Genomic DNA, 12508 nt, shown 5'->3' with positions numbered 1-12508 from the left:
CAATGGCCTCTACAGGGCTATAATTTTAAAAATGTCACTTCTCAAACCAGTGTCCTCACTCCTAGGCCACCCCTGTGACTTCACCTCTTCCCACACAGCCGTCCACGGCGTCTGAGTCATCAGCCTCCTTGCCTCTCACGTTCTGTTCCACTCGGAAACCCTGGTGCCTTTACTGACAGCATTCCCTCTGCCCACAATGACTTTCCCCTGGTTAATATATTCAAATATTCAGAAAAATGAAAGGAAAGGTAAAATGCAAAAAAGTCTGAATTTGGGTAGTGAAAAGCCAACTAAAGAGTAAAGCATATAGTTGAGAGTTATTTCAAAAGAAGAATAGATGTTAAAGCAAAGGAAAGGATAAAATGAAGAGCATGAGTAACCAAAAGAATTTACATTTATATTGTGCTCATGATACAGAAATAGGGAAAGGAAATTGTCCTGGGAGTCTGGATGGTTAAGTTACTTTTGGAAACTCTACTGAAATAATGGTTGGATGTTAAGAGGAAAGCATCTGATGAGTATTTCCACAGGGATAATAGATATATTTCCCTCTTTTCATAACTGTATGTTCCTAAACATTAAAAAAAAAAAGATTACATAGTAAATTACAATTCTCTGCAAAGAGCATACATAATTGGGAATCAAACATCTGGGCAAGGACAAGGGACCAAAACAGTCACTGTTTTCTATTCAATGTCTTACAAGTCAAAATATAATTTTACAATTAACTTTAAAGAATCAGAGCTCTAAGGCATTATAAATGTATTCTAAAATCTAATATGGCAAAATTTTAATAATATTTTTAAAAAGTTAGGTGGGCTTTTTAAAATTATGGTTTGTACAGGGTGAGTCACTACCAGTACATAAAAAATACAATAAATACTACTGACAATGTGATTCTTCACTGAGAAGCATTTTAAAAATACTTAACTTCCCTCCCCTGATGTATTCAAATCTTTAAGTTTAACTGCACAGAACTGGAACACGGAGAGGATGTCTGGACATATAAATATTAAGTTGCTCTAATTTTTTACTTCCTGGAGAAGTCTATTTGCCAGTTTGATATTTACAAAAGTTTATGAATATTTCACACTCCTTTGGGGAGCCATTAAAAAAAATCCCTCTATCATTCACAATTTTAAAAGTTGCCAACTGCTTACACAGCAGAGGGTGTGGAACGTAGTGGGTTAGTAGATGTTTGCCGAACTGAAGGAATTCTGACTGAAATGAGCTTACAAATTTTCTCTACCAGTAGAGCAATTTACTGAAAGAATGGATTAAAACACTGCAAAATGAGGAATGAAAGTTGTTGATTGGGCATTACACATTAAACCAGGAAGAGGGGAAGCGTCTCTTTTAATCTGCGCACCAAGAAAGTAACCCACACATGCTAACTGAATGTGCGCATGGAGATGTGAGAGATTTCACCGTTCCTGCTGCATGGAGGGACTGATTAACCTAAACGGGGGGAATAAGGAGAAGAATGAGTGAAATAAAGAGGGAGCAAGGTGATTAATTTTTTCAATTTCTAGAGAAATTTCAAACCTACAGAAAAATTGTGAGAATTTAGTGAAGACACCTAAACTCACCTAATTCACCGTCAGAATAGGACATGTTTGCTTTCCTTTTCACCTATATACAAACCTACACACACAAACTTTCATTTTGGCTGAACCACTGGAGAGTTATTTGTATATAGTTCATCCCTAAGTATTTCAGTGTGTATCTCCTAAATATAAGGCTTGTCTCCTGTCACCACATTACAAGTTCATGCTTCAGAAAACAGTGATGAAATACTTTCTATCTGATATATAAGTACATATTCAAGTTTTCCAAACTGGTAAAATATTGTCTTATGTATCTTTTTTCAGTCTAAGATCCAGTCAAGGATCACAGGCTACATGCAGTTATGATGCTGTTACTATGTTGTTTCACATACATACAAAGTTCTTCAGTCTTAACACAAAGCCTTTCCCTGCTCTTTGTCATTCCCTGAAATTAACACTTTTGAAGAGTCCAGGCCAATTATGTGGTGGAATGCCCTTTTCTTTGGATTTGTAGGATTGTTTCCCCATTAAAGTCAGGTTAAACATTTTTGACAGAACGCTATATATAATGTTGGGTCTTCAGTACTTTATTCATAGTGGGAGGCACGTGATGTCAGTCTGTCCCATACAATGATATGTTTGATCTCTTGGTTATGTTGGTGTCCACCAGGTATCTTTAAAATAAAAAAGTATCTTCTCTCCCTTCAAATAAAGTGTCTATGACACGATGTTTTGAAATTGTGTGAATATCTTGTTCTACAATAATCTTTCACCCAGTGACTACAGAATATGCTGATAAAATGGTGGCTTTTCTAATTCAGTGTTATTTCTACATTTTTTAGATGATATTCTCTAAGGAGAAGCTTTTCCTTCTCTAGAAAGGAAAGGGAAATTACTAAGTGTTAAATATAATTTTGGGGGACACCTGGTGGTTCAGTGGGTTAAAGCCTCTGCCTTTGGCTCAGGTCATGATCCCAGGGTCCTGGGATTGAGCGCCACATCAGGCTCCTCTGTTCCATGGGGAGCCTGCTTCCTCCTCTCTCTCTGCCTCCCTCCTGGCCTACTTGTGATATCTGTTAAATAAACAAATAAAATCTTAAAAAAAAACAATAATAATAATTTTTGGACTATAATCGTGGGCTCACAAATTTTCACCTTCTACTCAACATAATCCATTATTATTACCATTCATTTTGAGGCTCACGCTGTCCCATATGTGGTCAGTGGTCACCAATTCAAAATTCCTTCCATGTTCTCTTGATATTTTTGAGCACTGCCTTACTTTCTATTACTTATTATTTACCAGTATAAACAATATAGAAATAAATTAAGTGCATGTGTATACTCCATACTTTGTTCTTTCTCTGCTCCAGACCTAGAATCAACCATTCCTCCAATGAGAACCTGGTTCCTTTTAAAAAGGAATAGCACTTTGGGGCGCCCGGGTGGCTCAGTGGGTTAAGGCCTCAGCCTTCGGCTTGAGTCATGGTCCCGGGGTCCTGGGATCAAGCCCCACGTCGGGCTCTCTGCTCTGCAGGGAGCCTGCTTTCTCGCTCTACCCCTGCCTGCCTCTCTGCCTACTTGTGATTTCTCTCTGTCAAATAAATAAAATCTTAAAAAAAAAAAAAAAAGGACTAGCACTTAGAAAACAAAATCTGGGTACTAGTTGTGTTTAATTCTACTAGTCCTGTCATATAATATTTATTTATTTATTTTAAAAAAGATTTTATGAATTTATTTTTAGAGAGAGAGAAAGAGAGAGCACAAGAGCATGCGTGAGCAGGGGAGGGCAGAGGAAAGGAGGAGAATCCCAAGCAGATTCCAAGCTGAGAATGCAACCGCAGGTGGGGCTCGATCTCACAACATTTTTAGATGATATTCTCTAAGGAGAAGATTTTCCTTCTCTAGAAAGGAAAGGGAAATTATTAAGTGTTAAAAATAATTTTAATATCATGACCTGAGCTGAAATCAAGAGTCAGATGCTCAAGTAAGTCACCCAGGTGCCCCCTGAATAAAAATCTTACCATGAAAAGAAAGTTAAAGTAAAAAATAAATAATCTATAAGGCATTCTCCAAAACATCTTAATTCTCTCTTCTCTAGTTCATTCCATCTCTTTGTCCCCATGCTTCAGTAAGTAGCCAATTTCATTTTCTCATTTTTTCTTCCTGAGTTTCTTTATGCAAAAAGCAGCAGATATAGTATATATGTGTATATGTGTAAACATATATATGTATAACACATACAGAAGGTAGTATGCTATCTGCATTTTCTCACCTTGCTTTTTTTCACTTACTAATGTATCTTGGAATACATCAATTCACAAGAATATATGGCATTCTTTTTTTATAATTACATAGTACTCAACTGAATGGATATAATATTGTTTATACAATTACCTATGAATAAACTCATTTCTATTATTTTATTACTATAAATAATGTAGAAACATTAATCTTGTGTATCTTCAGAGTAAACAGATTGCTGGATCAAGTGTGGCTCTCCTTATGTATGTCTGGTATTATATGCAATGTTACCTCATTCTCAGATTCCTTATGGGTTGCACTGTTTTGGACTTCTACCAGCAATCTATGAGTGTCTACTTCCCTATGGCCTGGACAACAAAATGTGCTATAAAGCTTCTGAATGTTTGACAGTCTGTTTTGGGGGAAAGGCCCATTAATTTTATCATCTGAAATTATTTAAGTAATTTGATGTTCAACTGAACTACCATGAATACTTAAAACATCTACATTCAAACCTGACTACCTTACTACTAAGATTATCTACTTATATATACACATTTTGTGTGTGTGTGTCTTTCAGAAATTACGGACTCTAAAACATGGGACAGTACAATCAGAAACAAGTTTTAATAATTGTGATTTCATGAAAGACAGTTATTCTTAGATGATGACATAGCTCCCATACTTGTCATCTACAAGGTAAAGTGAATACTGGAAAATTCTACTCATTCATGCAAAGCAAAGGTAATATATTAACCATTTTGATAAAAGCATGAATAATTTACTCATGCAGTAAGCTAACTAAATAGAGCACTCAGTGGCTTAAATAGTTGATACAACTTGGTATCCTGGAATTAGTTTCCATGTTATTCCTCTAGCAGGAACTATAAGGACAACAATCACAACCGTGGTAATGATAACAACGGGCACTTCCCGTGTCAGGCCTGTTCTAAGCATTCCACAAATGTTATCTCATTTAACCCTTACCACAATCTCGTAATCCAGTCAGTACCCTTATTTCCATTTTACAGATGAGAAAACAGGGATAGTAAGTAACCACCCATGGCCATAAAGTCAATAAATGGTGGAGCATGAATTCTACTCCAGACAGTCTGATTCCAGAGTCTGGACAATTATTTTATTTTATTACAGAACTTCTTCTGTTTCATTACATTATACTAAAGAGAAAGCATAAGGACTTAAAATAGTTTAATAGTAATAAATAGAACTATTTTTTTTCCAAGTACGTTTTTAGCTGAATAAATTTTGAGTTAGGAACAAGTATTCTAAAATTAAATCAAGGAAAATAATTAGCAACCAAAACTAAGTTATTAATCCATGATCACACAAGATTTGCTACAAGTTACAAAAAATATAAATGAAATTCATGCTTTTAATAGCTGATAAAATTAGCATTTAGTACCCTCAATTAAAAAGGCTCTGGCCATGTTCCTGCAGCAGCATCGTTACCAACAACCACTGACTCACCTCATCTGGGAAAAGATGCAATCTCTGCATCAGAGTTCTTCTGTGAAGGTTTTTTGGCAGCATGCCATAAATAGCTAGTTTCACGATCTGAAAAACAGATATATGCAAGACTCAATAAGAAAAATTTGACTTGGGATAAGAAGGCAACCACATTTAGAGATCGTGACAAAAACAAAGTGGGTTAAGACTCAAAAGAAATGATGGGACGCCTGGGTGGCTCAGTTGGTTAAGCAGCTGCCTTCGGCTCAGGTCATGATCCCAGCATCCTGGGATCGAGTCCCACATCGGGCTCCTTGCTCCGCAGGGAGCCTGCTTCTTCCTCTGACTCTGCCTTCCACTCTGTCTGCCTATGCTCGCTCTCGCTTGCTCTCTCTCTGACAAATAAATAAATAAATAAATAAAATCTTAAAAAAAAAAAAAAAAAGACTCAAAAGAAATGAAAGAAATTAGGACCTAAGTAGATATGTGGCAGCAACAAAGGAACTGTCATTGTTTTGTGCATTCCTATTTTCTTTAGGCTCTATCTGGTTTAATTTATGTTTAAAGGATAAGGACAATAGGAAGATGTTAAAAATAATCTATATATGTGATGTTTGCTAGAAGAAGCAATTCTCTAGGCTTGTACGAGAACCTATGGCTCCCATCTGTCATATACTGAAGAGAGCAGAACCCAGGGAGGCCTTAAGTCCTGTTTCCTCCAGGCAGGTCAGGAGGTTTCACATTCATAAAGTAAGCATGGCCAGACAGTTCTGAAACGGACTCCCTAAGCTGCAAATCTACAACAATGGTAACAGTTAACATTCACTGAAAACTTACTGTGTACACAGTGGCCAGCTGCACCCTATTTATTGTCTTGTTTGTGACGCTGAGTCTCATTGCACACACAAGAAAACAGATTCAGTGAGGTCAAAGAGCCTCCCAATTTCACCTAACAACTGGCAGTGCTGGAATTCAAACCAGGCGGTGGTCTTACTCCCAGAATAGACACAGTACACGCAATCACGGCCATCATGTGTTTGTCTCTCTAACTTCTCAAGAAGACAAAAAGTCCCTTTCTCTCTACCATACCCATTCCCAAGATGGCAAACTAATCTTACGCAATTTACTTTTCTCTTTTTAAGATTATTGTCTTTGCTGGTCTGAATGTGATTTGATATAAACGTTGTCAAGAGAAGGTCACACAGAGTCACACTATGTCCCATAATCTCCTGGGGGCCTGCTGGTATACAGTATATACAAATACACTGCGAGGTCTTCAGTAAGTCACTGATAGGGACATTGGAGCGCTGCATCAATTTTTACCATCTGTACACATAATCCAAGAATGTAACTTGACATACATTAACCCCATTAAAACTATACATGTTAGAACAGTGTTGCACTGTAAGAAGATTTCTTATTTCTTTAATTTTAAATCTTCAACTACATACAAAAGCAAATGCAATCCCATATATATTTCCCATTTTAGTGCTGTTAATACTTTATGCACTGGAGATCTTAATAGAGATTTCTATTGTTAAAATTAAAAGCAATGAAAAATTCGGGGCGCCTGGGTGGCTCGTGGGTTAGGACACTGCCTTCGGCTCGGGTCCTGATCTCAGGGTCCTGGGATCGAGTCCAGCATCGGGCTCTCTGCTCAGCAGGGAGCCTGTTTCCTCCTCTCTCTCTCTGCCTACTTGTGATCTCTCTCTGTCAAATAAATAAATAAAATCTTTAAAAAAAAATTCAGTTAGTCACACAAGCCACATTTCAAGTGGCCAACTGCCACATGTGTCTAGTGGCTTTCATGTTTGACAGTGAACATCATGACAGAAATTTCTATTGGAAATTTGTGTCTAGTGGCTTTCATGTTTGACAGTGACATAGAACATCATGACAGAAATTTCTATTGGACAGCAGTGGTCTAGCTTTTCATCTTTAAAATTTTAATTTTTAAAAATCTTAAGCAGAAACTGACAGTGTTAAGACTACTGAGCATCTTCTCTGGCTAAACTAGTCATTATGTCCTCAGAATATCCCAACAGCAATTTTATTGTTATGGCAGGGTTATGTGGCATTTAGGGTTCATGTTCTTAAAAAAAAACTGTAGTTGTAGTCACTCGAATTAATAAGTTTTTTTTTTAAACTTGCCCTATTAAAAAATGCAAATGTAACAGTCAAATTAGAGAAAGCTAGAAAGTGTAGAAAGGTTTTAAGTCAACAGGGAGAGAAAAAAGGAAGACATACAAACAATATTCACTCCAAATAATAGAATACAACATGTGCATGCAATCAAGTAATTATAGCTGTACAGGCTTAAGTGTTAAGTTCTAAGGAATTCAGAAAGTGAGAAAGACAGAATAAAACGAGGTTAATAAATATTAAAGAACGTCCACATCTGTAGACCAGGGCATGTACCATTTGTTTCACACAAAATAACTTCATTAACTATGGGGGTGCGGGGAAGATAAGAAAGGAACCATGTTAGGAAAAAATATAAGGACAAAGATGTGGAGCATCTGGTTGGCTAAGTCAGAAGTACATGTAACTCAATTGTCAATTGAAGCCCTACATTGGGTGTAGAGATTATTTAAATAAATAAAAACTTAAAAAAAAAGAAAAAAATGTAAGCACAAAGAAACTATTAATGAAACTAAAATATATGATAGAGGGATAAGGAAATGCTGAATCAACATATTTATTTTAGTTTACAAATAAGGACCTGTATATTTATAAAAATACTTTGAAATATTTAATAACCTACTAATAACTATTTAAATGTATTAATTAATGTATTTTACAAACAATATTCTAGGACCGTACTGAAATGAGAAGCACGCATTATGAAACAAATTCTCTTACAAGCCCATACACCAAGTACTGATTAGCAAATTATGTCTGCTGGCGGAAGACCTACTGCTCCAGACAAACACTTAAATATTTGATTTGGAAGTAAAATAACTGACCTCTTCCTTAACAAGCCATTCTTTTTCAAAATACAAAGTCAAAGTTAAGATACAAAAAAAAAAAATTAACATTGTTTAAGTGAGGTAATAATTCAAGCGGATTTAACTTTAAACTATTTTCAAGGCCTTCATAAACATTTTGTAATACATTTTAATCTTTGTTTATAAAACATAACTTGAAACAATTTCTATAAATGTTATCTATTGCCAAATCCTTATAAAAAAGTTGGAACTATACTGCCGCCTAGTGTATAGTGAGTATGCCTAAATAACACAGAAATTTAAATTTTAAAAATATTTATTAAATATTAAAACTACAATATGTTGTGGCACTTACGGTATATAAGCATGGTACATATGGCACCACATGTAGCACATACGGTACAGAAGCCCTTATAACTTTTTAATACCATTAGATGCAATCCATAATAACAGGATATTTTATTTCCTGTAATAGTCTAAAAACATGTTTTGAAACAGAACATCAAATATTTCTTGAGCAACTTCTGAGCATATTTTTGTAAAACACCTATAAATGATAAGAAATAAAAATAAACAGTAAAATATGGAACTTCCAAATGTTACCTGAGGACTTACTATAACAAAATACGTCCTTCTCCCTCATCTTCAAGAAAGTTTTAGGCAGTATTACACCAAACAAATGACTGTATCCTGACAGTAGATAGCTATTTTTATTCACCATCGTAGGGAAATAAAAAATAATGTCTTCACAGCATAACACTTTTTCATTTATGAATATATTTAGGTATAAAGCTAAAATAGTTCCTAATGGGGAAAACTGTTATTTATTCTATGAGTACAGTTCAAAGACTGAGTTATGAAGAATTAAGGAAGGAAAAATAAAATTGTGAAATGGCAATGGGAGACTTTGTTTTTAGTAATATCAACAGCTAATATTTAGATTAGAAACTTCTAGTACATAACTCAAATGACAAATAAATATTAATGAAATTAATAATACTGTTTTAAAAAATCTTTTCTAAACCATGGAAGCAACTGGAGGCCAGAAGTAGGAGAAAGTAGTACAAAAGAGTCCTAAGGCTGGCATTTGCCCAGAGGCATCAGCTTAGTGCAGGGCTTGCATTTCAAAGGACTACCCCTTTTTTGGTCAGAAGTAGGATCAAAGACTTCCTCATAAACCTAGATTTTCAACAGAAGTCAATACCCACGGTACAGAGTAGGGAAATTAAAAAATCAAATCTTTACTGATAGGAAACATTAGAACTATGAGCCTGACTGCACAAGGCCTCAAGGCCCCAAATTCACCTTTTTTTAAAAATGGGGATCAACGGGACGCCTGGGTGGCTCAGTTGGTTAAGCAGCTGCCTTCGGCTCAGGTCATGATCCCAGCGTCCTGAGATCGTCCCACATCGGGCTCCTTGCTCCGCAGGGAGCCTGCTTCTCCCTCTGACTCTGCCTTCCACTCTGTCTGCCTGTCTGTGCTGGCTCTCGCTCGCTCTCTCTCTGACAAAAAAAAAATAATAATAATAATCTTAAAAAAAAAAAATGGGGATCAAAACCCAAGAAGTCTATAAAGTATAGCTTAAAGAGGCCTTAGGTTGGTGTTAAGTTCTAAGGAATTCAGAAAGTGAGAAAGACAGAATAAAACGAGGTTAATAAATATTAAAGCCCCATGTACCTGTCAGGAGCTAAGACAATCTTTTTTTTTTTTAAAGATTTATTTATTTAGTTTAGAGAAAGAGAGTGTGTGCACATGTGCAAGGGTTAGGGGAAGCGGCAGAGTGAGAGGGAGACTCTCAAGCACACTCCGGTTGAAGCAAAGCCCAACCTGTGGCTCAACCTCACAACCCCGGGATCATGACACGATATAGAAGCAAAGAGTTGGGCACTTAACTAACTAAGCCCCTGCCAAGTAAATTTATGACAAAATCTACTCTGGAGATATAGGTCCTAAAGAATTCTCAGGGATGAACTTTTAAGGTACATGAGCTTATCAAGTATCCTGAGCAGAAACAATGTATTACAGACCCACAAAGACCACAAATATCAGAATCAGATATAAACACTAAGAATTATGTTTACTCTGCTTAAAAAAATAAGAAGGAACCAAAGTATGACAAAGAAACAGAAAAACTATCAAAACTGACCAGCAAACTTGAAAAAAAGACAAACAGTAAATCTTCAAGGAAAAAAATAAAAATTCAAATTAGGACTTAATAAAAGGATGAGACATAAGTAAAAGTATGTCTCAGATGAGACATAAGCAAAAAGATAGAGAACTAGAACACAGAAATAAAGAAATTATTGGGTGGGTTAAGTGGGTTAAGTGGGTTAAGCCTCTGCCTTCGGCTCAGGTCATGATCTCAGGGTCTTGGGATCAAGCCCCGCATCGGACTCTCAGCTCAGCAGGAAGCCTGCTCGCCATCCCCCCCAACCCCGTGTCTCTGCCTGCCTCTCTGCCTACTTGTGATATCTCTCTATGACAGACAAATAAATCTTAAAAAAAAATTATTGACAATGCAGCAAAGACAGGGAGACACAAAATATGAAAGAGAACTAATGAATCATGTACAATGAAATAATACAACTACTGTAAATATTATCATATTTCCAAAAGGAAGGAACAGATAAAGAATAAAGGCACCAATATTTAAAAGACCTAAGTGCTGACAAATTTTCAGAACTGAAGATACCAGTCCTCAAGCAAAATAAATAACAAGACTTGAATAGAAACAGAAAAACCAACACCAAAAGAAACAAGACAAAATATATACAAAGAAATAGTTACATTGACATGTTACTTGTCAACAGCAGTAACAGACGCTAAAATCTGTTTGAACAATAGCTTCAAAGAGGTGAGACCAAAAAAGTTATGCTAGAATCTCATATATTGAATAAGCAAAACTAACTTTCAAGAAAGAAGGCAAAAATAAGATAGTTTGAGACAAAAATGAGTTTACTATTAAGAGAATGTTATGATAGGAATGCCAAAAGAAATATTTCAAGAAGGAAATTAATCCCAAAGGAAGGCTGTTATGTGAAAGGATTTATAAGCAAAGAGAATCATAAAACATCAGTTAACTGTGTAAAACAGTAACAAGAATGTTGAACTGGAAGGGTTTTAAGAATTTCTGAATAGAGAAAGAATCATAACTGTGAGGGAGAATAGGTGCTGAAAATCTTCTGAGGATCTTGATTTGATCTGGAGGAAAGTAAAGATACTGATTAATCTTAGACTTAGAATAAATAAACTTAATCCAAAAGGAGGCAAGAAAGAAAGAGAGGGAAAAAATAAAACAAAATCTCATTCAATTTAAATGTAAAGTAAAATGACATTTCAGGCAAACACTACCAAAAGAAGGCTGATACAGCTTATTAATATAAAAAATATATATACCTGGAGTTAAAAAGCATTACTGGAGATAAAAAGGGCCAGTATATATGCTAATTAATTCTTAGGAACAGGATAATTCCAAACTTAAATTCGTCTAACACTAAATCTTCAAAACATATAAAGCAAAAATTGACAGAACTACAGGGGAAAAGTAAATCCACAATTGAGATTGTAACATAACTCTTTCATGTAACCAATACATCAAATGAACAAAAAAAGGGAAGACTTTTTGTTTTGTTTTTAAGATTTTATTTATTTATTTGTCAGAGAGAGAGAGAGAGCGCGTGCACAGGCAGTCAGAGTGGCAGGCAGAGGCAGAGGGAGAAGCAGGCTCCCAGCCGAGCAAGAAGCCCGAGGTGGGACTCGATCCCAAGACGCTGGGATCACAACCTGAGCTGAAGGCAGCCGCTTAACCAACTGAGCCACCCAGGTGTCCCAAAAAAGGTTAAGACTTTTGACTGGAACATATTTTGCATATTTGATATAATGAATATATAAGCATACATAGATACAAACAATGCTCTGCAAGATGTTTTCAGTGAACATATCATATTCCAGGTAATCAGGCTGGTATCAAGTAATTAAAAAGAAAAGCAACAAAGCTGTTTGGCTACATGTAAAACATAGTAAATAGTGCTTAAAAAATATACAGAATTGAATAATAATATATATAATTGAATAATTGAAAACAGAATTGAATAATTCAATAATAATTTAATATATAGAATTGAATAATTAGAATTTGAAAAATATATAGAATTGAATAATAGTAATAATGATGAGTTAATACTTAGCAAAACTTGTGAGACACAGTTAAAGTGCAGAATTTATAGCCTTGCATGCCAGCTACATTAGAAGAGAATCAAGACTGGAAAAATAGTTTCTGAACCAGTTTTTCCACAGATGAT

The 12508-nt window shown here is 35.5% G+C and overlaps 1 protein-coding gene across 1 annotated transcript in view; it reads right to left on the bottom strand.

Moving 5' to 3' along the window:
• MRPL13 (mitochondrial ribosomal protein L13) overlaps positions 1-12508 on the bottom strand; it is a 47008-nt gene that overhangs the window by 13360 nt on the left and 21140 nt on the right. The window contains exon 5 of the mRNA XM_082721780.1: positions 5280-5366. Within this exon, the coding sequence (XP_082577906.1) occupies positions 5280-5366 (87 nt within the window). The remainder of the gene's footprint in view (positions 1-5279; positions 5367-12508) is intronic.

This window comes from Mustela nivalis, assembly GCF_964662115.1.
Source record: "Mustela nivalis genome assembly, chromosome: 2".
In the NCBI taxonomy this organism is placed as follows: Eukaryota; Metazoa; Chordata; class Mammalia; order Carnivora; family Mustelidae; genus Mustela; species Mustela nivalis.
Note: the sequence above shows the minus strand (reverse complement) of the source record. Positions and strands in the feature narration are given on the sequence as shown.